Source organism: Octopus bimaculoides, chromosome 2, assembly GCF_046866305.1.
Source record: "Octopus bimaculoides isolate indiv1 chromosome 2, ASM4686630v1, whole genome shotgun sequence".
NCBI lineage: Eukaryota > Metazoa > Mollusca > Cephalopoda > Octopoda > Octopodidae > Octopus > Octopus bimaculoides.
In genome coordinates this window covers 130,717,630-130,743,672 of record NC_142929.1, presented here as the reverse complement: position 1 = coordinate 130,743,672, position 26,043 = coordinate 130,717,630, and the positions used below count along the sequence as shown (strand labels likewise).

Genomic DNA, 26,043 nt, shown 5'->3' with positions numbered 1-26,043 from the left:
TATATTTTTAATGTTTTGTTCAATAAAAACAAGTCTGTAATTGATACCTCAAGTCTCTGTACAATGTTTCCTAACTTCCTTTAGCATATCAGCGTATGCATTAAAAGCATAGGTGTGACCCGTACATAGGGGTAAAGACCCCTTCGGTTACGAATGACCATGGGATTGCACCTAGACAGTTCTCCTCCAAGATACAAGTCCGGACAAGGTTGTTTGTGGAAGACCAGCAGTCGCCCATGCGTACCAGTTTCCCGCTCTCAACGCCACAAATGTTACTCAAGGCAAAGGCAAAGGCTGATACAGCTTGGTACCAGCGACGTCGCAGCTCAGTTTTACAGCTAAGTGAACTGGAACAACGTGAAATAAAGTGTCTTGATCGAGAACACAAACACAGGCCGGTCTAGAAATCGAACTCACAACCTACGATTGAGAACTCGACGCTTTAACCACTGTGCCGTGCGCCTTCCCATACATATGTCAACATACACTGAACCAAGGTTTAACTAATTCAAAACCAAAGAAAATAATAATGTATATCATTTATGTGCCTCATTGGTTGTTACAGACAACCTTAAAACGTAAGTTCTTTACTTATGTTTTGCAGATGTGAAACATTGTTTATACATCAACAGGAGACCATCCTTATTGATTTGGGGTTAGGAAGAGACACTCAATTGCATTGATTATAGTATAGAAATTTATTGGGTATTATTTATAAAAGTGGTCCCAGTTCTACCGCGCAAGTATATGTTAGTATTCTATGCCCGTACACACGACCGATTGTTTTTTTTAGGGAGACAACAAAAAAGCAGTGATGTAGCAAGATGGTGCCACCCGAGCAGCCCATGAGTTTGCAGCCCACCGTTATTACTCTGCGCAGTTATTCACGGTACCTCCCAGTTTTCTGTTCCCGTTTACTACCATTCCACATCACCTAAACCACTATTACATCTGTGGAAAAATACTAATGTCACAACATCGCATAAAATTCCATTAGTTATTCTAAATCGAAAACTAGTGTCCCCACTTGAAAAAAAAATTGCATTTCAATACAATAGACACGGCTTATACAGCAGACCCAAAAGTGCCACCCTCATAAAAGCGTCAGCCGGGGTGGAACGTCCCCGCGCCTATACCTGGCTACGCTACAGAGAAATGTTTTGAGTGCAAGATGAGATGGCTTTCACTAATTTATTTTATCTGCGCTTTGTGTCCAAATCTTGTCCGAATAAACTTTACTTTTCTTCCTATGTCGATAAAATAAATACGAGACATGTATTGAAGGACATTCTATCAACTAAACCACTCTACACATTTGCAACCTTGTGTCAATATAAGAAATCAGTGTTTTGTTGGTTAAGAGAGCTGGTTCAGACAGCAGAACATCATAGGAAACAAACAAAAAATGATTAAGAAATTAATTTCGAAGTAATAAAAAGATTTAAAAGTCATGTATTTTTGTTTCTTTTCTTTTCTTTTCTTTTTTTTTTTTGTAAGAGATCATGGTGCGACTGAATTGTTCTACCATCCAGGAACCAATTCTATAATGTAACTCAGTATCATCTGTTGAAAAGGCAAGGGCTATAGTGTATGAATTCAGTCGGACCCGGCTACGGCTCTGTTGACATGAGTGAATTTCACTTCACAGAGACGTGAACGTCACAAATCCCATTTATTCTGTATACTTATAAAATTTAAAGATATAAATGTCTTATCTAATGGAAATGTACGTTTATTCGTTGAATATTGATATGTAAATTTAGGGTTCAATAAATCTTATTGAATACAAAATGTACAGATAATAGTGGTTTCAAATTTTGGCACAAGGCCAGCCAATTCGAGGAAGGGGTAAGTTGATTACATCGCCCCAGTGTTCGACTGGTACTTATTTTATCGACCCTGAAAGGATGACAGGCAAAGTCGACCTCAGCGGAATTTGAACACAGAATGTTAGGACAGACGAAATGCTGCAAAGTATTTTGCTCGGCGTGCTAGCGATTCTGCCAGCTCGCTGCCTTATGTACAAATGATATTATATTCTTTCCGTTATGCACAAAATCCAACATTTCATGGGATGCTGTGACTTTCCTACTTTCCCACAAATATAACAGTGGTTTAGATTAAGTGGAATGGTCTTTGTACAGGAATAGAAAACTGGTTGTTGAATCGAGTCACATCGTGTGGCTGTGAAGAATATTAATTTCTAAGTTTGATACAAAACAATACATTCAAGGAGTGGAATAAGTTGATTTAATCTACTACAGAGGTATAAAGGACAGAACTCTATTCCGGTGGTATTTGAACTCAAAACGTGATCAGACATATTTAAATGTCGAAAGGATTACATCCGACGTTCTATTGATTCTACTGTCCATTAAATTCTAGCTTTCTTAAAGTTCTTTAAGAGATTAAAAGGTAGTTCTATTAGAACAACTCGTATCTTTAAAAAAAAAAGTATACATATTAAGTAGTTCTTGTTATTTCCTTTCGCACCAGCCTCGCTCGAGCAGGCCTGTTATCAAAAAGGGTTCTAGACGTGACCATCTTGTCTTTTTGTATATTTACCACTACATTGTTTTTGTTGACTCATAGAGTTCATGTTGTTTCTATGCATGTTATCAAAATATTTAGAAAAGTTAAAGCAATGTCTACATATATTTTCATAGAATGAAGGTAATTTCAGCGCTTGCTTATTAGTTTTAAGAAATCTTAGACAAAATTTCGTTTATCGCATCATTTACATTATGGAAACTGTATCTATTTCTGTAAAAATACTTTAATCAGATGAGCTTGTGTGTTTTATCTGTATCAGTTCCCAAACTTCACCTTGTTACGTTAATATTGTATAGTTCCATACAGAATTCACATTTATTGGAGAGAGGAAATGAGATCGTATGACATCCATGCACGCCTTTTTGGAGGTGATTTGTGATATAAGCGATATTACAACTGGAAATAGAAACCGGATGGCGAATAAGGATAGCCAAGAGCTCACTTCGTGGCACGTGCGATAAAATTCTAAATAAATATTGGTTTCATCCTGCAAGGCCTGGGTGCACGATGATCAAGGAATTCAAGGACAGAAAAGACGAAGTGAAGTTGTAACATTGATGCTTTTCTCAAGTACCTTGCTGGAGTTAGGTAAGTGCAAAAACTCCAATTGAAACTCAAAATCACTCCAGGTCAGCGGTCCAGGATCACCAACACGACAAAGTTAGAAGTCCGTCATGTAATAACGTAGTTCTATACAAACTTTGGCACTGGGGTACACTTTGTAGAGGAAGAGTGTAATCAATAGATGTTATTTTAATGTATTACTGATATATAGTTGTATCGCTCCAAAATCAAAGAAAAACAAATGACATCTACGATACTCGAACTCAGAGCATACAAGGACACAACGAAAACCTGTGATTTAATTCACAAATGCTAATAATATCTATTAGGGAGAAAGGATAACGGAATCGTTAGCCCGCAGGGCAAAGTGCTTGTCGGCATTTCGCCCATCTTTACGTTCTGGGTTCAAATTCTGCCGAAGTAGCCTTTGCCTTTCTTTCTCTCAGGGTCGCTGTAATCGACTTACCCACACCCCCATAATTGCTGGCCTTGTGCCAAAAAATTGAAACCGATATCTATGAGGGTGAGAACAGTGACTGTGACTAGAAGCGTAGCTAGGTAGAGGGGACCAGTGGGGGGGGGGGGAGGTTCGCCTCGAGTGATGCTTATATGGAGACAGCACTTTTGGGTTTGCTGTATAATATTATAAAGGCTTGGGTGCTCGGGGAGTGGGACAGCAAACTTAAGGATTGCTCCGGGCGGCACTCATTCTGGTTACACTACTCATCGTGACAGTAGAAAATTGGGCTGTATGATTTAATACTTCAGTACGTTACTTGTCACATCCTGTCAGTATCTATTTAACTATTCAACACCACCGGGCTGGGTAAAATAATACCAGTCATGTACTGAGATCGATTATTTTTCCTTTCCTAATAAAACTGTCCTGCTATATCACCAGAAATCAATATCCCAATAGAGATTTTCTTTTTATCTCTTCTTCATCACCACCATCATCATCATCATCATCATCATCGTCATCATCATTCTCAAAGGTGGCATCTGCGCAGAAGCTTAGCTGTGCGAGTTGTTGGTGTTGTAATGTTGGGTATCGATTATACTAGAGCATGAATTATGTCTTTTGTGTTGTTTTATTGGATAATGATTGTATTGGAAACATATGGTGTTATATTGTTTGGTGATGCTGACTGCGTAGAGTATGTGCAGTGCATGTATAGTATTATATAATTTAGTAATGATGGCTGTGTTGAGTCTATAATGAGTAACATGTTGTACGTTTTGTGTTGTTTTATCAGATGTTGGTTGTGTTGCGTATGTATTGTGTGTGTCTATAAGGTATTGATTCTATAGAGTATGTGTTGTACGTGTTGTCTAGTGTTATTTTATTGGATAATGATTGTATAAGATTCATGTTGCGTGTACAAAGTGTACTGTTTGAGTTGTGCTACTCTCTTGCAGGGATGTGGGCTGTGTCAGGGTTATCTATTACAGTGTGTGAAACGTCTGACTCTGGCATGATTTTGATGTTTTATTCATTTTAAAATTCAAGCCTAGTACTCCAGCGATTAGCACAGTCATGTTCGAATCAGTTGGTAGATATCAGTGTGCATCAGCAAGTAATTTGTTTGATGAAGTTGTAAAAAGGAATGACAAACTCTTAGATTCATTAGTCAGGAGTACCTTTGACTGACGAAACACAATTATATCGAAACACCGGATGACCCAAAGTCTCCTTACGCAAATGAATCGAGTGTGTTATGAACACAAATTTGTCGAAAAGAAGAAGCTGTTCTGCAATGGTTAGCATATTCAAGTTAAATCTACTGGGACATATTAAGAATGAGTATGCTAGTTACCATTATTGTTTTTTACTTTCATACCCCTCATCTTGCTTATTTAAAATTTAAAATCCATGTACCATGACAGTTTCGATGCCTTCATCCAGGCAATGCTTTATTCGTGGTGTCTGGCAGAATACATATATATTTGTTCCCGTGCTTGACAATTATATCTGGACGGTTTACTTTGATCTCCTATCAGGCCTGGATAGGCATGTCCCATATGCTTACGTTCAGATCATTGTCACGTGCCGTGTTTGATACACGCTTACATCACACCCGTCTTCACATCGAAGTATTGTCGTTATTTATTCGATCATTTCTGTCAATATATTCCAACTTGGCAAGGACGTGGTAGCCATAAGTGATGCAATGCCTCGTTGTGGTAATTATTCGTGGCTTGGCATTAGCCTTGTGCTGCTTAAAGCAAATTTCGTTTCTGCTTTTAGCCCACAGCTTTTGAAATATCGACTTTTGCCCTGGCTAACATCTCTTTTGTTGAGTCTTGCAGGTTACCAGTAGGAGACTGATTTTCCTCTCCGTTTTTATCTTGGGAATATTGTGAATCAAACTATCTTTTGATTATTTTGACTTTTTAATCATTTCTATTGCTTTTTCCAATTTCTCTCTTTTTTTCTCCAGTTTGTATTTTACTGTTCATTGTTTCCATTTTTGTAAAAATATTTGTCTGGATTATCATGTGAATAGAGGATTACTACTACTACTACTACTACTACTACTACTACTACTACTACTACTACTACTACTACTACTACTACTACTACTACTACTACTACTGCTGCTGCTGCTTGTTGAAATATACGGCCGTCTTTGAAATAGCTCCGCGAAAAGTTAGATTTTACTGGATTTATTTAATGAAAGAAAGTAATTTTTATGTCGTATTATTTTGTACAGAATAGTCTTCGGAACCTTTGGAGGTCTGCAGTAGAGAAAACGTCTGGCTTGTAGATATTTATATTATTTTCCCTAAAAATGCTAATTACTAATAATTTAATCTGACTTCTTCCAAGGGAGTGCTGGTAACAAACGAAATAGCACTGATTATGACCCCACCCCGACCCCAATATTTTTGAAAACAATAATACTGAGTGTAAAAAAAAAACAAAGTGAAAAAAGAAAAGTAAAGAAAATAAATATATCTGAACACGCAGCACACTTTAACGAATGAAAACTTAATAATTCTAACAGCTCTTAAGAACAATAGTAATTAACTTGTAAGCTAATCAGAGGGAGGTGATTGATATAGATCAACTCTCGGAAAAGGCAAGGACATGGCAGAAGTACGTTACATGAGTCTGTACATTCTTGCTCGAGGAATACCTCCAGGGAAAAGCAAGGAGAAAAGTGACATACTTATGTTTCCTTCAAAAATAGAGGAGTGCTTCCATATGTCCTCAAAGGTTCAACTGAAAGAAAACCTGGCTGATGCATGGAACAACGTGGTTTCCATCCATCAGGGCAGGGCATAAGGGAGCATGTGCTTGGTATTCAAGACTAAGGACGAGTTGCGAGACCGAACTGATGCACCATGCAGCTGCTCACTGACAACGCTGTGCAAGGGTCACAACCAGGGACATTAACAAAGACAATGCCCTTTCGTTTTTCTATCCCCTTTGCAGTACAATACACGCAGGTGGGTATCGCAGAGTTGATAGGGAAGAAAAGGTGATCGGGTGGTTCTGTATCGGTATGCAAACCTTGAATACTCCGGAAGACAACGAAGCTATTCCGGAAGACAACGAAGCTACATTGTCAGCGGGAAAGGAAACCAATGACATAAGCGGTTCAGAGTAGAAAGGGCAGTTTTTGTACAAATGGGACAAAGAACTACTTGGAAGCTAGAAAACAGAGACAGAAACCAAAAAAAACAACGACAACAACAGACATCAGAAATTAGAAACTGTTGCTTCCAAAATACCATTGGTCGAAGCTTCGAAAATAGAAAAAAATACCTACAAACCGAGAATTCCAAGAGTTGACGACCACAAGCTATAGTCTAAAAGGGGCATAGTGGTTAGTGCAGAACCCGAGTGGAATAGAATATAATTGCCGAGAAGTGAGACAAGTTTGTTGAGTGCCTGAGTGGAGCTGGAGTGAGACCAATCAATTCCAAAGAACAGAGGTCATACAATTAGCAGTAGAAAAAAAAGTCACGAGAAGACAGAGTACAGTTATGGGTAAGAGGCTAGAGTGTGTTGGTTAGAAACTTTGACATTCAGTTAGGTAGCTGTTCTCATTGTGTATGTGTGTGTGTGTGTGTGGGGGGGAATCTTGGATGTCTGAATGAGTAGCAGCAGTATTGAATCAGACGCAGGAACAGTACTTCATTGTGCTATACTCATGAATAACAAAAAGCTTGATTAAAACATTCTGACACTTACCCAACTATGTACTGCTGTTGCCTGCAATGTGCCCCTGTCTCTCCTTCAATATAACATGTCTATTTCTTTACAGAGATGATTGTCCCGATTACAAATGGAATGACGTCACATTTCTTAACTCCCATAACGTCAAGTCGTTAATTACATAATCAATTCTATGTATGGCATAAGGCCAGCAGTATTTAGAAGAGGGGGAAAATGGATTGCATCGACTCCAGTACTTGGCTGGTACTTTCTTTTACCAACCCCGAGAGGATGACTGGCAAATTTAACTTTGGCAGGATGGAACTCCGATCGTAAAACGCCGCAAGAAATGCCGCTAAGAAATGCCATACGCTAACGATTCTGTCAGCTCGCCACTCTCGATAATTCCATGAATAATAATAATATAAGCTGTCGCTCGTATTGTTATATTGAGGGAATATATCAAGTAAATCCTTAGGGGTAACCTGAAAATGTCTTCACAATAATAGTTGTGTATCGTTTCAGTTGTATTAATTTTAAACGGGACAATAGACGTATTTCTTTCACAGTCTTTGACTCAACACCTAAGTTAATGTAATTCCTTAACTTTTCAGCTCGCTTCTCTACAGCATTATGGTCATTTAGGATTTCTATGTTAAATATTAACACTCAGAATTCTGAATTAGACTCAGATCAGGTTAGACAGACTCCTTCAATATGCAGTCGGTCTTGTAACATGCATAAAAACAACACAAAGCAACTTGAATTTAATATATAGACATCAGAAATTACATTCGTAAAGTAATAGGAAACGACCATTACACTAGAAATGCAGACTTTAAAAATAAAAAGAGTATTACAAAGCACAGTAATATGAATACACACTCACGCACACATATGCCTTGTTTGAATGTGAAGCCTTATAAAAGTAATTTAGCATTGAACTGAACGACCACTCAGTACTTTTTAGTAGGGTACATCTTTATCTTTACAAAAAAGGTTGACATTGACTTGGAAGTTTTAGCTGACCATTATTAGTATGACAGTTTGTTGAAACTTCGAAATTACTGTTAAACTTTTCCATGCAAAAATTAATTTACATACATACATACATACATACATGCATACATGCATACATACATACAACTCACAGACATACACACCTTGTCAAGCCTACTTACAATATTTTCCCCCGACAACACTTTCATAGTAACCCCAACCACTTCTGTAACTTTACGGAAACAAACACACACACACACACACACACACACACACACACACACACACACACACACACACACACACACACACACACACGCACGCACGCACGCAGACACACAAATCGTTAATTTTACTTGGGATACCAACCAATTCATCATTCGAACACAGTTACATATCATTGTAAAAAAGCAAACCCACATTTTTACAAACTTTAAAAGAGTCTAATGGAACTATTTCCATAAAAAGATAGATTCAAGGTTTTTCATAATCTCACAACACCATAATTACTAACGTTGATGCTATTCTGCATGCATACATCAAAATAATTACAAAGTCATCCAAGAAAATACATCCTATATTTTAACATTTGAATAAACCAGTGCTTACTGGGAGAATCAATGATTATTAAAGGGATGGATAAAACAGCAGAAAGCTCGATACTCTCGCACGTTGTTCGGCGTTGATTTTGATTCTCGTCTTAATCAATAACATGAAGAACAAATAATATTCAGGGTTAGATGCTCGAGCAAGTCGGTAGAGCATCCATCATTTGTACCGTTTTATGTTTATGGCTGATTATAAATAAATACTATATACGTAGGTCGGGCTTACCGTTGTGTTTTCCTTAGTTCTAAGTTTAAATCTCCCTGTATCCCGGTTATGGGAAACCACTAAAGTTATATATATCTATATATTCTTCATTAAGCATCATGTAGATGCTTCATTTACGGAGAGTCATTCGTCTATAATAATTCGTCTTACACAAAAGTTGGAGAGGCGTGTCGTTCTTACTCAAAAGAATGTTAAACAATTAGAGATAATCAAATAATGATTGCAAAGACATCTTTTCTGGAATTTCCAACCAACCCAAAACATTCATTGATATCTCAATCAAAATCCAATCAATTGTTACACATTGTCACTGGTGTCGCATAGGTTTTCAATCTTGCTGGCGTGGTTCTGGTGAAAGTTGAGCTCGTTGTAAATTATTTTGCTGGTGATGCGTCACTGTTGGATGACTTCGGTGAGCCACTAAAAATCAATGAGGTCGAAGTGATGTCCTTTTGCGACATCTCTGATTTTCTATTATTGTACAATCTTAAATGTATAGCGTTTGTGTATAGCATTTTTGGCATAGTATGAGTATACAACATTGTCGGTGTGGTATTAGTGTACAACCTCTTAGGTGTTGCATTAGTTTCAATTAATGAATTACCAGTGTACAACATTGTGGCATATATATCAGTAGAAAACGTTATTACTGAACAGTTTTTCACGTATATCTGCAAAACTTCCAATGACGTCACATATTACTTATGACTATTGATGTGTATAAAGTTATTGATTATTGTATGCGAATTTCTTACGTCATCACTTCATGTGAATTAATGGGTCTGATAATGAAATGATCGAATAAATTACGGTCACTTAGAAAGTCTGATGATATGGGCACAGAGTTTCATTATAAATATTTTTTATATTAACTTTCTTCTTGTCTTATCTGCTGCTACTACTACTACTACTACTACTACTACTACTACTACTACTACTACTGCTACTGCTGCTGCTGCTGCGACTACCAACACCACCAAAAATTATTGCAATATACTGGAACTTACCAATGTTTCCATAGGTTTAAGCTACCTCTTATTGTGACAGGATGCTAATCTATTACAGAATTTATATCTTTCTAATGAAAGGTTTTACTCGAAAGATTAAGCTTCAAATAATTCTCCTTTTCTAGGGAACCACTTTGGATATTTTATAAAATATATAATAAAATATCTGACAATTACAAAGTGACAATGAAACTTTGTCTCTTTGGATGATCTGCCTTATCTACGATTGAGTGCTTCAACTCGTATAACACAAGACAATGAAGAACTTTTATATCACGGATCGACTTGTTAGGAATAGCATCTAAATCTACCTGAAATTAGCCGCTACTGTTTCAACGCATTGGATAATATAGATCTTGAAACGATATACATCTGAAAAATAGACGAGATGATCACAGCTGAAATGCTTTTAATCACATGCTTGTTCGAACAGGATTAACTTGAGGGAAAACAACAACAATAGTTTAGCATTAAAAGAAACTCTGATGTTACTCACTGGGAAGGTGGTAAAATAAATAATAAAAGACAATGATTTGTTTACTATAAGCTGATATAGTTTAGACAACGACAATTCATTTCTATTGAATCTTCATTTGATTGGAAATGGTAAGGTTAAAAAGAAGAATTCTGAAATTAGCAGGCACATAAAAAAAAAAAAAAAACTTAATTCAGAAGAAGCTATTGAAACGTCACTTACAACAATGATGTGTACTTTTTTTAACACTTATTTGAAGCTATGTAGATTGAGCCAGCAAGAATTCAATGTTGTGATGATGAACTCAATACAACGCCAGCGTCAGGATTCGAATCACTGTTTATTTAAGCATAAGTGCAGCACCCTACCAATCTGGCTGCTTATGACATTTGTACATATGGACAAAGATGTGAGAGTCTATTGTCCAAGCATCAGTGTTAAAGACACACCAAATTTCAACACATTATTTTGTAGACATGCCAATCTTCAACGGAACAAAATAACAATCTTTAAAAGACTGGGGGAAATATTTTTAAAGCTAGCACTAATATTTAAGAAATAAAACGGAAACAATCCTTTAATGACGCCAGGTGTTGGAAATGAAAGACAGTCAGTCTCCCGCACGGGTAACATAAATGGTATTTCAATTGTAGAAGATGCTAACATAGCATTATAGAATTAACAAAAAGGTGGCGAGCTGGCAGAATTGTTAGCATGCCGGGAAAAATGCTTAGTGGCATCTCGTCCGTCTTTACGTTCTGAGTTCAAATTCCGTCAAGGTTGACTTTGCTTTCCATTCTTTCGAGGTCGATAAAAGAAGTACCAGTTGAACACTGGGGTCGATGTAATCGACTTACACCCTCCCCCGAAATTGCTGGCCTTGTGCCAAAATTTGAAACCATTATTAGAATTAGCAAGGACAGCGAACTGGCAGAATTGTTAGGGCGTCGGAAAAAACATCACATGACATTTGGTCCAGCGCTATACATTCTAAGGTCAAATCCCGCCGAGATCAACTTTACCATTTTTACTTTTGGGGTCAATAAAGTAAAGTACCAGTCAAATACTGGTGTAAATCGTATCGACACACCCTCCCAACAAAATTGCTGGCTTTGTGCCTAAAAAAGAACCGTTATTAGATTTAACAAGGGTGGTGGACAGTGCCGTCTTAAGGGATGGGGTCACGGGACAGTTACCTACAGGGCAAGGAGTCCAATTCTTATACGCGTATGCTGTGGATTGCTGTCAATAAATACTATAGGTCCCAGTGCAGTGATTTGACAGGAGGTGGGGCCTATAATGCTGCTAAGACGGCGCTGGTGGTGGAGTTGCAAAATCGTTAAAGTATCGAACACAATACCTTCGGATATTTCTTCCGGCTCTTACCGTTCTGAGTTTAAAACCCTCAAAGGTCAAATTTTCCTTTCAATCTTCTGGGGGTCGATAAAATAAAAAGATAATCAAGTATCATGGACGATAAAACAGACTAACCTCCCACCTCCGGCCAAACTTTACACCTTGTGCCTAAATTGGAAATCAAATAAGACATAGCGTGTATTCTCCGTGGAACGCAATAGGAATTCGTGCTATTATTACACACCTACTGAAATTCACCCTCTAAGGATAAGTACAGTGGAAGTTGGTTTTGGTAGCAGAGACCATAGTGCAGACTTTATATGGACTACCTCCGTTATCATGACAGGGATCATGTTTGCATCAAAGTAGAAACGGAAAATAGTGCTGGAATGAAACATTTGTTAATTTTACAGTGCTGCTACGTCATTCGTTATAGAGATCAAAGGTTATGGAAGGTACTGCATACAGAGGTCATAGCCTAAAGACTTTACTACTTACTGAAGTTATACGTTTTAGAGGTTACTGCTGATCGAAGTGAGTTGCTCATAAATAGTTCGTATCAATTTATTGCAACACGGTGGACTAGGCTGTTTAAGAGTCAGGTATTTTGGCCAGAGCGGTATTAATAGCAAGATACGAGTAAAAGACGTAACTAGATACGATAAAGCATTTGTACGGCAATCTACTGATTCTGGTAACCACCGATCTATAAATTATAATCATAAAACACTCACTATCAAATATTTTTTTTTCTGGCATGTCCATCTATAACAATGTCTTTATAGATGATTTGGTTGAGAAGTTCGTATCAGATAGATTGCCTGTTGGAATTCGTTTCGGCTCTTTGCCTTGTGAGTTCAAACAACTTGTGTAAAGACAGTGCGATGTGATGTGATGAGAATGGCTCTTTAGTACATCACGCGGTCGATACAATAAATATAAAATGAATACTACATAAGTGCCAGATGGGAAAAGAGACACAACCGAGTAGAATAGTTAAGAGAAGATTTATTGATATGTAAACAATGTGTCTGTGTATGTGTCATGTATACAGAATAATAGACAGACTGTCATGAGAACAAAATGTATGTGTGTGTGTAAGTATAGATGTATGTGCGTGTGAAGAACATATGGGAATGGCAATGAAGAAAAAGACAGTGAAAGAGTCTATAGCCATCGAAGTGAGAAGTCCATAGACGCAAGAATGAGAATACTTGTTCGTAGTCAATTGTACACGGCAGTCGAAATACTGTATCAAGAAGTTGCGGCCGTGATGCTGAGCGGTTATAGGTACATGTCATACGTGAAGTTGTGACTGTGATGTTGCTGTTTGGGTCATTTGGTACGGGAGTTCTCGCAGGTTGTATATTCACTGTTGATTCATGGTGAAGTAATTCACGAACAGAGAAGTGTTGAAACATGGGCGAGTTGTTTGTTTGAGTTGTGTACGTAAAGATGTTGACGTTAGGATGATGGCGGGGACAGAGGTGGAGGTCGCTGAATGCTGTTGGACGAAGTTGGTAAGTCTCGACGTGGCTGCTGTGGGGTTGTCGCTGGAAGTGGTTGTGTCTTGTGTGGTCAGTGGCGAGACCTTAAAAGGAGGAACCAAAGATGTATAATGAGGAAAAAGCTGGGTTTTTATAAGGATCAGTAGGCCCGAAAAGGGTTCGAAAAAGGTTGTTCACGTGATGCTATATAAAACCTCTGACTGGCTATCCGCAGTCAGTTGGCACAACAGAGTAAGAGATAAATTGCACCAATACCAACCAATCAGAGTAGTGGACTCAACGGGATACAAACACCGGCCGAAGGCTAGCTGTTCCCTGCTACGTTCGAATGTACGTATATAGAGAGTCTACGCTACACTTGAAGTCAACTTTGCTTGTCATGATCGATAAATAAAGCACCAGTCCTCTACTAGGATCGATTCTCCTACTTCTATCTGTCTGTTTCTCATTTCTAGCAAGAGATCTTCTGTGGTCAGACTTGGAGATGGAAGGGCACCGCCCGGTCTACGACTGTCCAAGACGGTACTCTTACAATTTCATCAGAAATTCTGAGACCAAGGAAAGACATTAGTATCTTTATATTTATCTTTATTTTTATAGAATTTTCTGGCATGGTAAACTATAATATTGCTGTTGAATTATTTCTTGTGGTGGCATATGATCACTTACATGTAAAGGAGTTTGGTTGATCGAATCGACTCTAGTTTAATACAATCTCATTCATTCAGTTTTATTATAAATTTTATAACAAAGGAATAATGTTTTTATAACACACAAACATCAGTTTTTCAATTGTATGACACCTCAACTGTTTGTATCTTTATATGTAAAAACTTTTCTCCCTTGACGTCTTCGGTTGAGACTGGGGCGCATCTCGTAGAAATTAAAGGTACATCATAGTTATAACCATGTATTCCTTTATTTCTTTCAGAGGGAATGTATCAGTATCCACGTTGGACAAGCAGGTGTACAAATTGGTAATGCTTGTTGGGAACTCTACTGTCTTGAACACAAAATTCAACCTGATGGTCAAGTACCTTCAGATAAGAAACCGAGGAGAGATGATTCGTTTAGTACTTTCTTCAGTGAAACTGGGGCTGGGAAGCATGTCCCCAGAGCGGTCTTTGTTGACCTGGAACCAACTGTTGTTGGTAAGTATTACAAATATCTAAAATTCTGGCCTCTCCCGCGTTACAGTATCCTGTATTCTTTTAAATATTGTTGCTATGCGGAATTCTGTAATGCGAAACCTATTTTCTCATTGATTTCCACATTACAAACTGAGATGCATTCTGACAGAGTTCATTCGGAAAAAAGAATACATCTTTTGTGCATGAATTCATATATCAAAAGATGTGATCTATTTCTTCTTCACTCTGTCTATACACGCTGAATCAAGCAGGAGTTTTTGTCTGTTTTTTTTATTTATCTTTGCAATTTTATGTACCTGTTCATCCGAATGGATTCTACGATATTAAAATATCGCAACACAGTATACGTAAGATCATTTGAAATACGCAGCACAGTTTACGTAAGATCATTTGAAATACGCAGCACAGTTTACGTAAGATCATTTGAAAAGAAAAATGTAAGGGAATGAATGAGAATACAGTCATATCCTATTACGATACTTACTCATCACAAATTATGTTGACTGCAGCGTAAAGAGAATTGGTAAAATAGAAATTACTGAAAGGAAGAGGAGTACTATCTTCTGTTTTGTAGAGAAGGCGTGTCAAACGTATGTCCTGCAGCTATGTTTAGCCCTCCCTGACTCAATTTTTTAAATAAAAATTATCATTAAATACTTTTTAATTATTATGTTAAATGTGTGTCACTAGCATGTGTTCAGAGCCTGAGCTCGGCTAGAACCGTGATAACATCAGTACAGATTAGTCGAATCAGTGCTCGTTAAGGGACGTTTTTTATATATCTCAACCAATGGAAAAACTTTCGAAACCAGATACTAAATGATGTGACCTATTTCCCCTTCACTTTATCTGTAACGTTGAGTCAACTTATGTTTCAAATTTACGCATGTGTTTAGCCAAATGGATTCCACTAGTGTGAACAATATTGAAAAATTCTACAACTGAAACAATACCAACTTTCTATCAAGCATTGGTCATCTCAAGAACTGTATACTTTTATTTGGACAATTTCTATCTCTGCTTTTTCTCTAGGGATTCTTTCTTAATAATCTATGTATACCATATGGATATTTCCACACATTTCTGCGCACAAACTTTGTTGACACCTCATATTCTTTCCTTTCTTCATTGTTAATAAAGTTATTATAATGTTTATTGTCCCCATTATCCATTTACTTTGGCCTACGTTATGAATTGAGTTTTAAGGATAATTGTTGTTATCCGACCCTTGGTAGCTAGTTTATGATTTAATCCGGTTCTTAAAACCAAACAAGTTTGACACCCCTGTTATACGTCATCATCATCATCGTCATCGTCATCGTGACCATCATCATCATCTGTATCTGTTGAAGGAGTAAAGAACATATCCAAAGTTGTGAGGCGTTTACGACGTATCTTCTGTTTGTACAGATCAGTGTAAAAACTGAGCTCATTATGAATTCCTCTAGTTATTTATTTTACGTTCAGGTTTAGGATCATGTTATCAGCAAAGTCCATTATTTAGCTATATTCTTTAAGGTCGATTCGATCCTAACTCAACCGACGACTTCTTCAAACCTTGCACCATTTTCTAGTCTCGCAATGTTGCACCTGACATAGGCTTTCTCCTGAAAAAAAAAAAAACTCTTCACGGATAGAAACCCTAACCTTACGGATACAATCTGATTGTATTTTTGCCAAACACTATTCTAAGCTGAAGGTTTCAATTCATACGATGACTCGGCTATAATAATTACAGCTTCTATAATACTAAATATTTTCTAAAAGTCGAACTATAGGTTTTAACTTACCTATCAATTGTATTTACGAGTTATTCTAAAGTAACATATCGATGAAGTTAGCTATCACTTCTTTATCCAAGGAAATTGTGTTCTTAGGGATATATTCAACTCACTCATCATCAAAAAGATAATTTATGGTCACTTGTGAATTGTCTAAAAGGAGCTATACTTTGTTGTAAATATTAATCATGAGACTATATTCTTCTATAACACAGCAAAATGTTTGTAAATCAATCTCAGAGAAAGCTCGTTGTATCACCCAAGCCTTCTCATTTGAACATGAAATCAAATATAGATTGCATTAAAATAGCCTTTGGATGCGTTTCAGTTTTCAGAGTGAACTACAAGTAAGGGGCTTTAATTTCATTCCTCAGCAGTACCCCACCCCACTCATAAAAATGCGTTAGACGATATTTGGAAGCTTCAAAGACTGGGGCTGATTTTTCTTTACCAATAATCATTTGCTTCCAGAGAATCCCGGTTTCATCAACATCATGCACTTGTTTTGGTGTACAACCTCCTCTAACAAATATTTTGTTCTGCTCCTCCGAATAACTAGTAACAACTATTTTACAGGAGTGGCTGTTTCCTTGTTCATTTTAATGTACAAAAATAAAGTGCCTCTTAAACCTTTCAAATCAGCTTTTATTAACAAGAAATTGCTTTGCATTAGAAGTTACTCGTTCTACTTTCTGCAAACCGTCGTACAAACTTAGTTTTAGTTTAAATAGCCAAGGTATTTATCGGCATGTTACGTCTAGGTGTCATCATCGATCCACACACTCAGGAGCTGTTCCATTTTAAGTATCAAATCAGATCTAAAAAAGAATGTTCGAGGACTTAACAAACTAGTTGTTTGAACAGTTTTATCTTTAATCAAATTCTTTAATGTCATGTATCATCCTCTCCCGTATGTTGCAAGGTTTAACATTTTAGGATGTGGAAGTCGTAGGAAGTTTTTGGAAACAACATCTGCAACAACAACAACAATAATTTCTGGGTAGGGTGTCTCTACGACACATCTGCAAAACAAACTAGATTGTCAGTACGCCATTGGAGGTACTTATTAAAACATGTGGTAGAGGCTGCTAATATTATCTAGGCAAAGAAAGTTGAATTTAAAGAAATAAAAATGAACAGGGTTAGTGGTGGCCCTTAAGAAAGAAGAGAAAGAAAACCTGAGAAATAATGGATGATTCAAGGTAATGACCAATGTGGCCCCAGATTATTACACTAAAGTGTAATGCAATGTGCCGTTGAGTTTTTTTCCGTTATGTTTTAATCGCTCGTTTCGTTTTTCTTTTTTCTAATAATCTAAACATGTATTCTTTGTTTGGCTGACAAAAAATAAAAGAATTATTTCCTTTAAAATGATTTCAATAACTTCAATTTCAATAACCATCTCAACGTTAGATATATGTATACATACATACATATATATATATATATATATATATATATATATATATATATATATATATATATATATATATATATATATACATACATATATATATATATATATATATATATATATACATAATCAATTCAAACATGAACAAGCAAGAAAAGACAATAACGCGAGGACGTGGAATAAGTACAGTGTTATTGGACGCTCAGGAAAGGAAAGAAAAGAAAGAGGATTTCACGTTTCGAGCGGAGCTCTTCATCAGAAATATAGAAAAAGTCCCAAAAGTTATAGCAAGTAAGACTGATACAGAAATTTATAAAAGACTGATAATGTATATACGTATTTACATTTTAAACAAAGCTTAGCGTGCAGATATGAAGAGTGCATATGAGAGAGAATAAAAGCGTGTTAGAATCGGTGATGAAGCTTGAACATGCAATGACCATAAAGCTACATAAAGCTATATATATATATATGTAAGATGAAACTTTTGCGGTCTATTTAAAACGAAGTCAAGTCAAAACACATAGGCGAGACACAAGTCGCAATTGTGCAAGGTTCAAAACCATCTTAAAATTCAATGCTCGATAGCGTAAAGATGGTAATGCTGATGAAGGGTACCGATAAGGACATGTAGCTTTATGGTCATTGCATGTTCAAACTTCATCGCCGATTCTAACGCTTTTATTCTCTCTCATATGCACTCTTCATATCTGCACGCTAAGCTTTGTTTAAAATGTAAATACGTATATACATTATCTGACTTTATAAATTTCTGTATCAGCCTTACTTGCTATAACTGACGATTTAACGTAATTCCCTTGAATACAATTGATTAAATATATTAGCAGTGTGTTAGAAGGTTACTCTCTTAATCCAGGTTTTAGTTTCCTAAGTAATGGTAGTTATATGTCCTTTAACACGTTTCTTCGTTAGATATCTAAAAAAAAAAAAAATTCTTTATAAGAGTATTAAACCTGGTCTTCAAATTAGTAATTTAGCTTTCCATTAAAATTCCCCTAATGACTCGAATAGATTAGGAGTGTAATTTTTGTCTTACTGTTGATATTGTGTATGCTATCGTTGTTGACATTTTCATCACGTCAATAGAACCATTATTTAAAACTGCATTTCTTAAAATAATCAGCTTCAAGATTTTTATTGTCAGATTTGAGAACTAGAAATAAAATTATAGAGTTAGTAAAATTATTTTGTGGTCGACGAAGCAAAACTTTAGAACTAGTTCTATTGGTACCGAAGGAATGAAAAATTAAACTGGACTCTGTGATTTTAAGTGTAAGCAATGAGATACTTTAGATAAAGAAATTACTCAACACCAAACCGGCTTTGATATGTTGGAAAATGAATATCTGGAAATTGATATTTTATCAGGCTGTCATAATAGAAGTCATGCAGATTGGAACTCCAGCTGTTGTAGAATCCATATCATTGATCCAAGGTCTATTTTTGTTTAAAAAATCTGTTTACAGACTGTCAGTTGTAAAACGCAATCCATACTTAACTTTGTGTGGGGGTATACAATCATTGCACACTCTATAATCACTACATTTGAATATTAACAATTAATTACGATCTTCAAATATATTGATCCAGAAGAGAGAATAGTACAAAGTTATAAAGTACTGAAACATCATTTTTGCATAATCCTTTTTTTTTTTTTTTGACAATACCGGGATTAGAAGAATACAATTTTAAGCTAATCCATTTCATCATACAGTAGATTATTTGATAAGTATTCAAAGATTTAAAACAGCGTTCTTATCATTCAGTCTTAAACCTCACTAGAAAGAGAGAGAGGGGGACAGACAGGCAGACAGACAGACAGACAAATAGACAGATGTTCGACGTGATGAAATGTTCGTTTGGTCAGGGTCAGAGCTGAATTCTCGGCTGAGTTTCAAATCCTAGTCGGAGTTATTTCACTTCATTTATATCACTGATGGTCAAAAGAAAGACACGAACACTATAGAATATTTTTTAATTTCTCTTTATAATTTATAATGTCTCCTATTTATGCCAGATATCAAAGAAAGGAACTAATCTTGAATGTTCTTCCACGCTGGAAAAAGAACTAAAGGATATTTAAAAATGGAGAGGTGTTTTAGAAAATAAAAATATATATAAAAAAACGGGACATTTTCTTTATGAAGAACTGAATAAAATCCAATCAAATAGCTACGTATGAATCAATAAAATAAGAATGAGAACAGTTTTTATTGACGTTAGCCTAATATGCAGATAACTTCCTTTTAATATGATAAAGAATTTAAGGCAGCGAGTTGGCAGAATCGTTAGCATACCGGACAAAGTGCTTGGCGGCATTTCGTCAGTCTTTGTTCTGTGTTTAAATTCCGCCAAGGTCGTCTTAGTCTTTCGGGGTTTATAAAATAAGTACCAGTTAAGCACTGGAATCGATGTAATCGGCTCGTCCCTTCCCCAGAATTACTGGCCTTCTTCCAAAATTTGAAACCAATATCGCAAAAAATTCATAAAGTTATTGTTAATGTGTCATTCTTTATTTAAAAGTGTTGTTCTATATTTGATGGAGGTTCAGTGTTAAGAAAGCGTTTTTATTGGTCAGTATAATTTTTGCTCAGAATTATGAGTAGATTCTTATTGAGGGAAAACTGACTGCGAAAGATATGTAGCTCCTCTCATAAATATATGTTGCAACAAGATTGCGATCAAGACAGAACACTTAGGGATAAGGTATAACAGAATCTCTTTTTCTTTGCTCAATAGTAACTCTAACCTGATAGGGAGAAATTTGGATAAAACTTTTCCACATGGTAAAGAAATACTCTGAATTTGTAAACGACTGAACGAAATTTCTTTGTCTATTTTTTTTCTTGTGATATGCTAAGATGCATTTTGCAATTCGAAGACTTATAAATTTTCCGTTAGGCTTTCTACATCTCCAGGAAATTGCCTTACCCTACATAATTGCGAGGGCATTAGAAAAATGCCTTGCAGTATTTATATTGGTTCTTTATGTTCTGGTTGTAACCTCACCTAGGTCAACTTTGTCTTTCATCCCTCTGGGACTGATAAAATAAATTACGGATTTTTTTAAAACGGGGGCCACATTTTTCATTAATGTTTTACATAGTGTTTTTGGTACCGAAAGACTTTCAAACTTCGTATACTTATCTATTTTGTGTTATAGAACAGAAAAATATTTTTGTATTCGAATTTATTTCATGTAAAAAATTGTCTTATTTCGATAATTTCAACCAATCACTGACAAGTATTCAGTTGTTTACATTTACTCCTTTGGCTGATTAAGCGATGTATAGCGTATTTAATCTCCATACCTTCGTTTTATTTGCTTTTTTCATTTTAAATTTGCTGTTTTACCCTAACCCTAACCCTAACCTTATCACCGATAGAATTGTTTCAGAATCGTTTGTTTATGTAGTCGGCACTTAATGTATATCGGCTGAATGGACGTCAGTGATTGGTTGAAATTACAGAAATACGACAACTTTAGCATGGAATAACTTAGGGATTTCTTTTTTTTTTTAAGAAGACTAAGAGAAAAAGATGTTTTATATGACACATTCTACCAGTGTTCCAAGTTTCAAAGTGTTTCGTTAATGAAAAATGTGTCCCCCGTTTTAAAAAAGATCCTAAATTACCAGTTAAGAACTGGAATCGAGGGTATCGACCAGCCCCATCCCCTCAAAATGCTAATCCTGTATCTAAATTAGCAACTAATATTGCCGTCTCATACCAGACTGGATTCGAACCAGGAACTTACATATATTTTTCGACTAAGACTTGTAATCCACTTATTTATTAGGTCGTTGACATGAATTTCATAACAGCTTAATTTTTAGAAAAATCTATGCGCCTCATTAGCTCTTAATGACTACATGTGCCAGGTTTTCCCAATGGTTTTTTTCGTATTATCTTAATTTTACTTTATCGGTTTTCTAATCTACGACGCAAGCATTTTGCTTGCTTTGCATTGCCTTAGGGTGTTCAATTCCTGGCGGAGTCGTTGGAGCGCCGTCATGACATGCGGCTTGTCTTGACATTTTTTAGAACTAGTGGAACGCATCCCTTTCTAGGTTTTGCTGCAGCTGATTTCTTCCAGAGAGTAGAGGGAGAAAGAAAGAAAGATAGATAGATAGATAGAGAGAGAGAGAGAGAGAGAGAGAGAGGGAGAGAGAGAAAAAGAGAAAAGAATCTATCCCAGCATAGAACTGGTACTTTCTTTATCGACCACGAAAGAAGAAACGACACAGTTGGCCTCTGTAGTATTTGACTTCTTAATGCTGAGAGCCAAAAAGAATAACTCAAAGCAATTTACCCGATGCTCTAACGACTCTGCAAATTCGTCACTTTAATCACTTTGTAAGACACTCCGATTCATTGATTGAAGTTGATTTCGAAAGTTATATTAATAAGTACTAATTACACTAATTAAATGATCTAATAAAGATCCGCTATCGATGATGTTCACGTGCACATATATTCCCCCCATTTCTCCTTTGCCCTCTCTCTCCTTCCCTCTGTCTCTCTCTTTCTGTCTCAGTTACATTTTTGTTATTTTCCTTTCTGTGATTTCGAATCCCTCTTCAATCTCACCCTTCTCTTCGTTAATATCTCTTTTAAGTACAAGAGACAGCCTAAAGATTTTGGACGAATTTAGCGAGCAAAAATCTGTGATGTTAAAAATACAGTGAAATAGAAAATGAGGTTAATTGTCTGGCTAATTATTCCTTGTATGAAAATTGACTGTTGGACACGCAAACAATATCGACAAAATGAAATTCGCTTCTACTTAACACCATTAATAAAATATGTATAATGAAAACCTTTTCAGTAATGATTAATCTGGCGAAAACCTATTTTTTACATTTTTAATTTTTATTCTTTTGAGAGAGAGAGAGAGAGAGAGAGAGAGGAGGGTGTGAAAAAAAGAGAAAACGAGAGAGCTCAGTAACCTTGTGCTGAGTTTTACTCTGATATTTTCAGTAGTTAAAAGAATCGTCAAACAAAAGACAAAATTAAATGTAAACTGGGATTAAAGATAAAGAGAGCAGATGTTCTATTTGAAGCAAGAGGGATGAAAGTTTACTACGGATTAACTCAGCTTAGCACGGTGATTTTAATCAGGTGATGTAGATTTGCAGTGTCAACGATTATACGTCAAAGACAAAATTGCAGGTTTCAAGATAGTTAATCTGGAGAAATGGAAGTACATAAGAGATATGTATTTATTGTTCATCCACACAAAGTGATCAATAGCGTCGTCGTCATTTGATCCCTCCCACAACTATCATGCCCTCTTTTAGCATTATCAACTTCGACAGCGCACATACGGGGTTGATCAAATCTGCGGATGTTCTGCAATATGATAGTGGTTTATAAGTCACGACAAAGAACATCTGTAAGACTTTCTCACTCTAATCCTACTTCAATTCTTTAAACTGCAGCTTAAGTAAATTTCAGATGTAAATATGACTCGAATATGCGTAATGTTGGCTGAAAATTCAATATTATTTTTGCCTACTCTCCCATATGTTTCCTCTCCTTAACCCTAAAAAATATCAGGTTCTTTTGTCTACATTGCAATAGATCAAGTCGACAGAATGTGCTTCAGTCGGTTACAGGAATTTATTTTATCGACATAAGGTGGATCAATATCGAAGTCGACCCTAGTAACATTTGAATCAAGAATAAGGAAGTATCAAACTAAATGCTGTCAAACATTCAGTTCGATGCTTTAGAACAAGGGTTAGCAAACTTATTTGGAGGTGGGCAGGGCTGGAAATGCTTTTATATCTCACGAACCAAAGCAAATAAACGAAGCCATGAAGCCATGTTCATACTATATCAAAGAAACAGCGTGTTTACACCCCACTCTCTCTCTCTATATATATATAAATATATATATATATATATATAAATATGAATATATATATATAAATATGAATATATATATATAAATATGAATATATATATATAATATATATATATATATATATATATATATATATATATATATATATATATATATATATATATATATTGTGTAGTTTTAGCTCAGAGCTGCGGCCATGCTGATGCACCGCCGTTAAAAATAGGCAATGGTAGCATATGCATATTTGAAGAATTATTACCTTTTCATCACCCCCCCCCCATATATATATATATATATATATATATATATAGGTAAATTATAGGCTTGCCTCAATCCTTCAGGGGTAGTCTGAAGCATCCAAGCAACCAGGGGATGTTTAAATCCGGAGGCACTCCTGGGAATCACCTATACGGGTACCGTCTATATATATATATATATATATATATATATATATATATATATATATATATATACACATACATACGAGGGTGTGCTGAAAAGTTCCTGGCTTTAAGGATGTCGTGAAAAGTTTGTTTGGAGGCCCAATCTTCCGAGTTATTTTACAAAAACTTTTAGAAAAACTGAAGGACCGGTGCAATAAATAAATCTGGGAGGGGAATACGTTGAATAAAATCATAGTTAACTGATTCTCCTATATTTTCTTTTACCCAAACCCAGGAACTTTTCAGCACCCCCTCGTATATATATTTTAAATAAACCTGTTGTCAGGAAGGAATTGCCACACATTTAATGGCATAAAAACCGATATATGCCATGTATGACATATGATACAAATTTAATTAGTCTGAATGTGGGCGATTGTGGCTTCGGAGTACCAGCCATTTTATGTACTTCCTCAACGGATAAATGACCATTTTCTTTTTATCATTCCCTCCTTTCTTAGAATCGCTTATTCATACAAGTTATATTTCGACTGTGTATGATGTGTTATTAGTCCCTGTTGTCCCATTCATTTTCATTTAGAAAGGTGGAAATACTGACTGCTTAAAATATCGATTTTGGTGGAACTTTGTTTTGCTTGCCAAGTGAAGGAATCTCTCACTATGGTTCAGTTGAAGCCACTGTAAAAAATAAGACCTTTGATTTTTTTTTTTCGATACTGAATTGTATCATTCACTTACCAAAAGTAATTAAGGAAAACGAAGCATTTTTGTTTGCAGCGTCATATATTCAATGTGGAGGCGCAATGGTTAGGGCAGCGGACTCGCGGAAATAGGATCGCGGTTTCGATTCCCAGACCGGGCGTTGTGAGTGTTTATTGAGCGAAAACACCTAAAAGCTCCACGAGGCTCAGGCAGGGGATGGTGGCGAATCCTGCTGTACTCTTTCACCACAACTTTCTCTCACTCTTTCTTCCTGTTTCTGTTGTGCCTGTAATTCAAAGTGTCAGCCTTGTCACACTGTGTCACGCTGAATATCTCCCAGAACTACGTTAAGGGTACACGTGTCTGTGGAGAGCTCAGCCACTTGCACGTTAATTTCACGAGCAGGCTGTTCTGTTGATCGGATCAAATGGAACCCTCGACGTCGTAAGCGACGGAGTGCCAACAACAACAACATATATTCAATAAAATCGGCAAACCGGATGAAATGAGGGTTACAGACTATAAATTGCCAACCCCTGCTTTAGAATCTTAGTAATGTGTACATCCTAAAAATATATTAGCGTTTTGTAGTTGAATGAAGCTTTTTGTGATATTTAAAGTGAAAATTGTTCAAAAACCAACACTAAAAATTGAAATTGGAGTGAATATAGACACGAGGAAGACCGAACAACAGTTACACTCTATCTTGTTTCAATATTTCGGAAGTATATATTTCTTCCTCGTAAAAAGTGTAAGATGATACCAAGCTGATAGCTTTTCAAAAAACCCAATTCGAAACAATCCTCCACTTTCACCTGAGGAACCAGTCTTCTTTACATATGTTATCAATCCACGATTATACTGGCTTTTCAACAATTTTAATCTAAAAAATATAAATTATCGTTTTCCAATTATTATTCTACAAGCAGCAAGCTGGCAGAATCGTTAGCACGGCGGACAAAATGCTTTGCAGCATCTCTTCAGATTCTGAGTTCAAATCCCGCGAAAGCCAACTTTGGCCTTCATCCAATTGGAATAGAAAAAACTAAAGTACAATACAAGTACTGGGGTTGACGTAAGCGACTTGTTCCCTCCCCTCAGAAATTGTTGGCTTTGAACCCAGCAATTGAGGAGTGTTCCGTTCAGGGAGAGTGTTGTGATCTCAGCCACTGATACGCCATGGAAACCGATTAACCGGCTTTATGAATGCCAGGGTTTAAGAAACTTGTTATTCTTCAAA

At 36.2% G+C, this 26,043-nt stretch overlaps 1 protein-coding gene and 1 long non-coding RNA gene across 5 annotated transcripts in view; one reads left to right on the top strand and one right to left on the bottom strand.

The window, feature by feature from the left end:
• The window catches only part of LOC106879232 (uncharacterized), a 35,652-nt gene extending 25,817 nt beyond the window's left edge, over window positions 1–9,835 (bottom strand). The window contains exon 1 of one of the 4 annotated variants that reach the window (XR_016240745.1): window positions 9,116–9,835. This is a non-coding gene — a long non-coding RNA (uncharacterized LOC106879232). The remainder of the gene's footprint in view (window positions 1–9,115) is intronic. The other 3 variants (XR_008263429.2, XR_016240746.1, XR_001410606.3) reach the window with 3 other exon arrangements.
• LOC106879231 (tubulin alpha-1A chain) overlaps window positions 1–26,043 on the top strand; it is a 36,858-nt gene that overhangs the window by 6,958 nt on the left and 3,857 nt on the right. Inside the window, exon 2 of the mRNA XM_014928719.3 lies at window positions 14,393–14,612. Within this exon, the coding sequence (XP_014784205.1) occupies window positions 14,393–14,612 (220 nt within the window). The remainder of the gene's footprint in view (window positions 1–14,392; window positions 14,613–26,043) is intronic.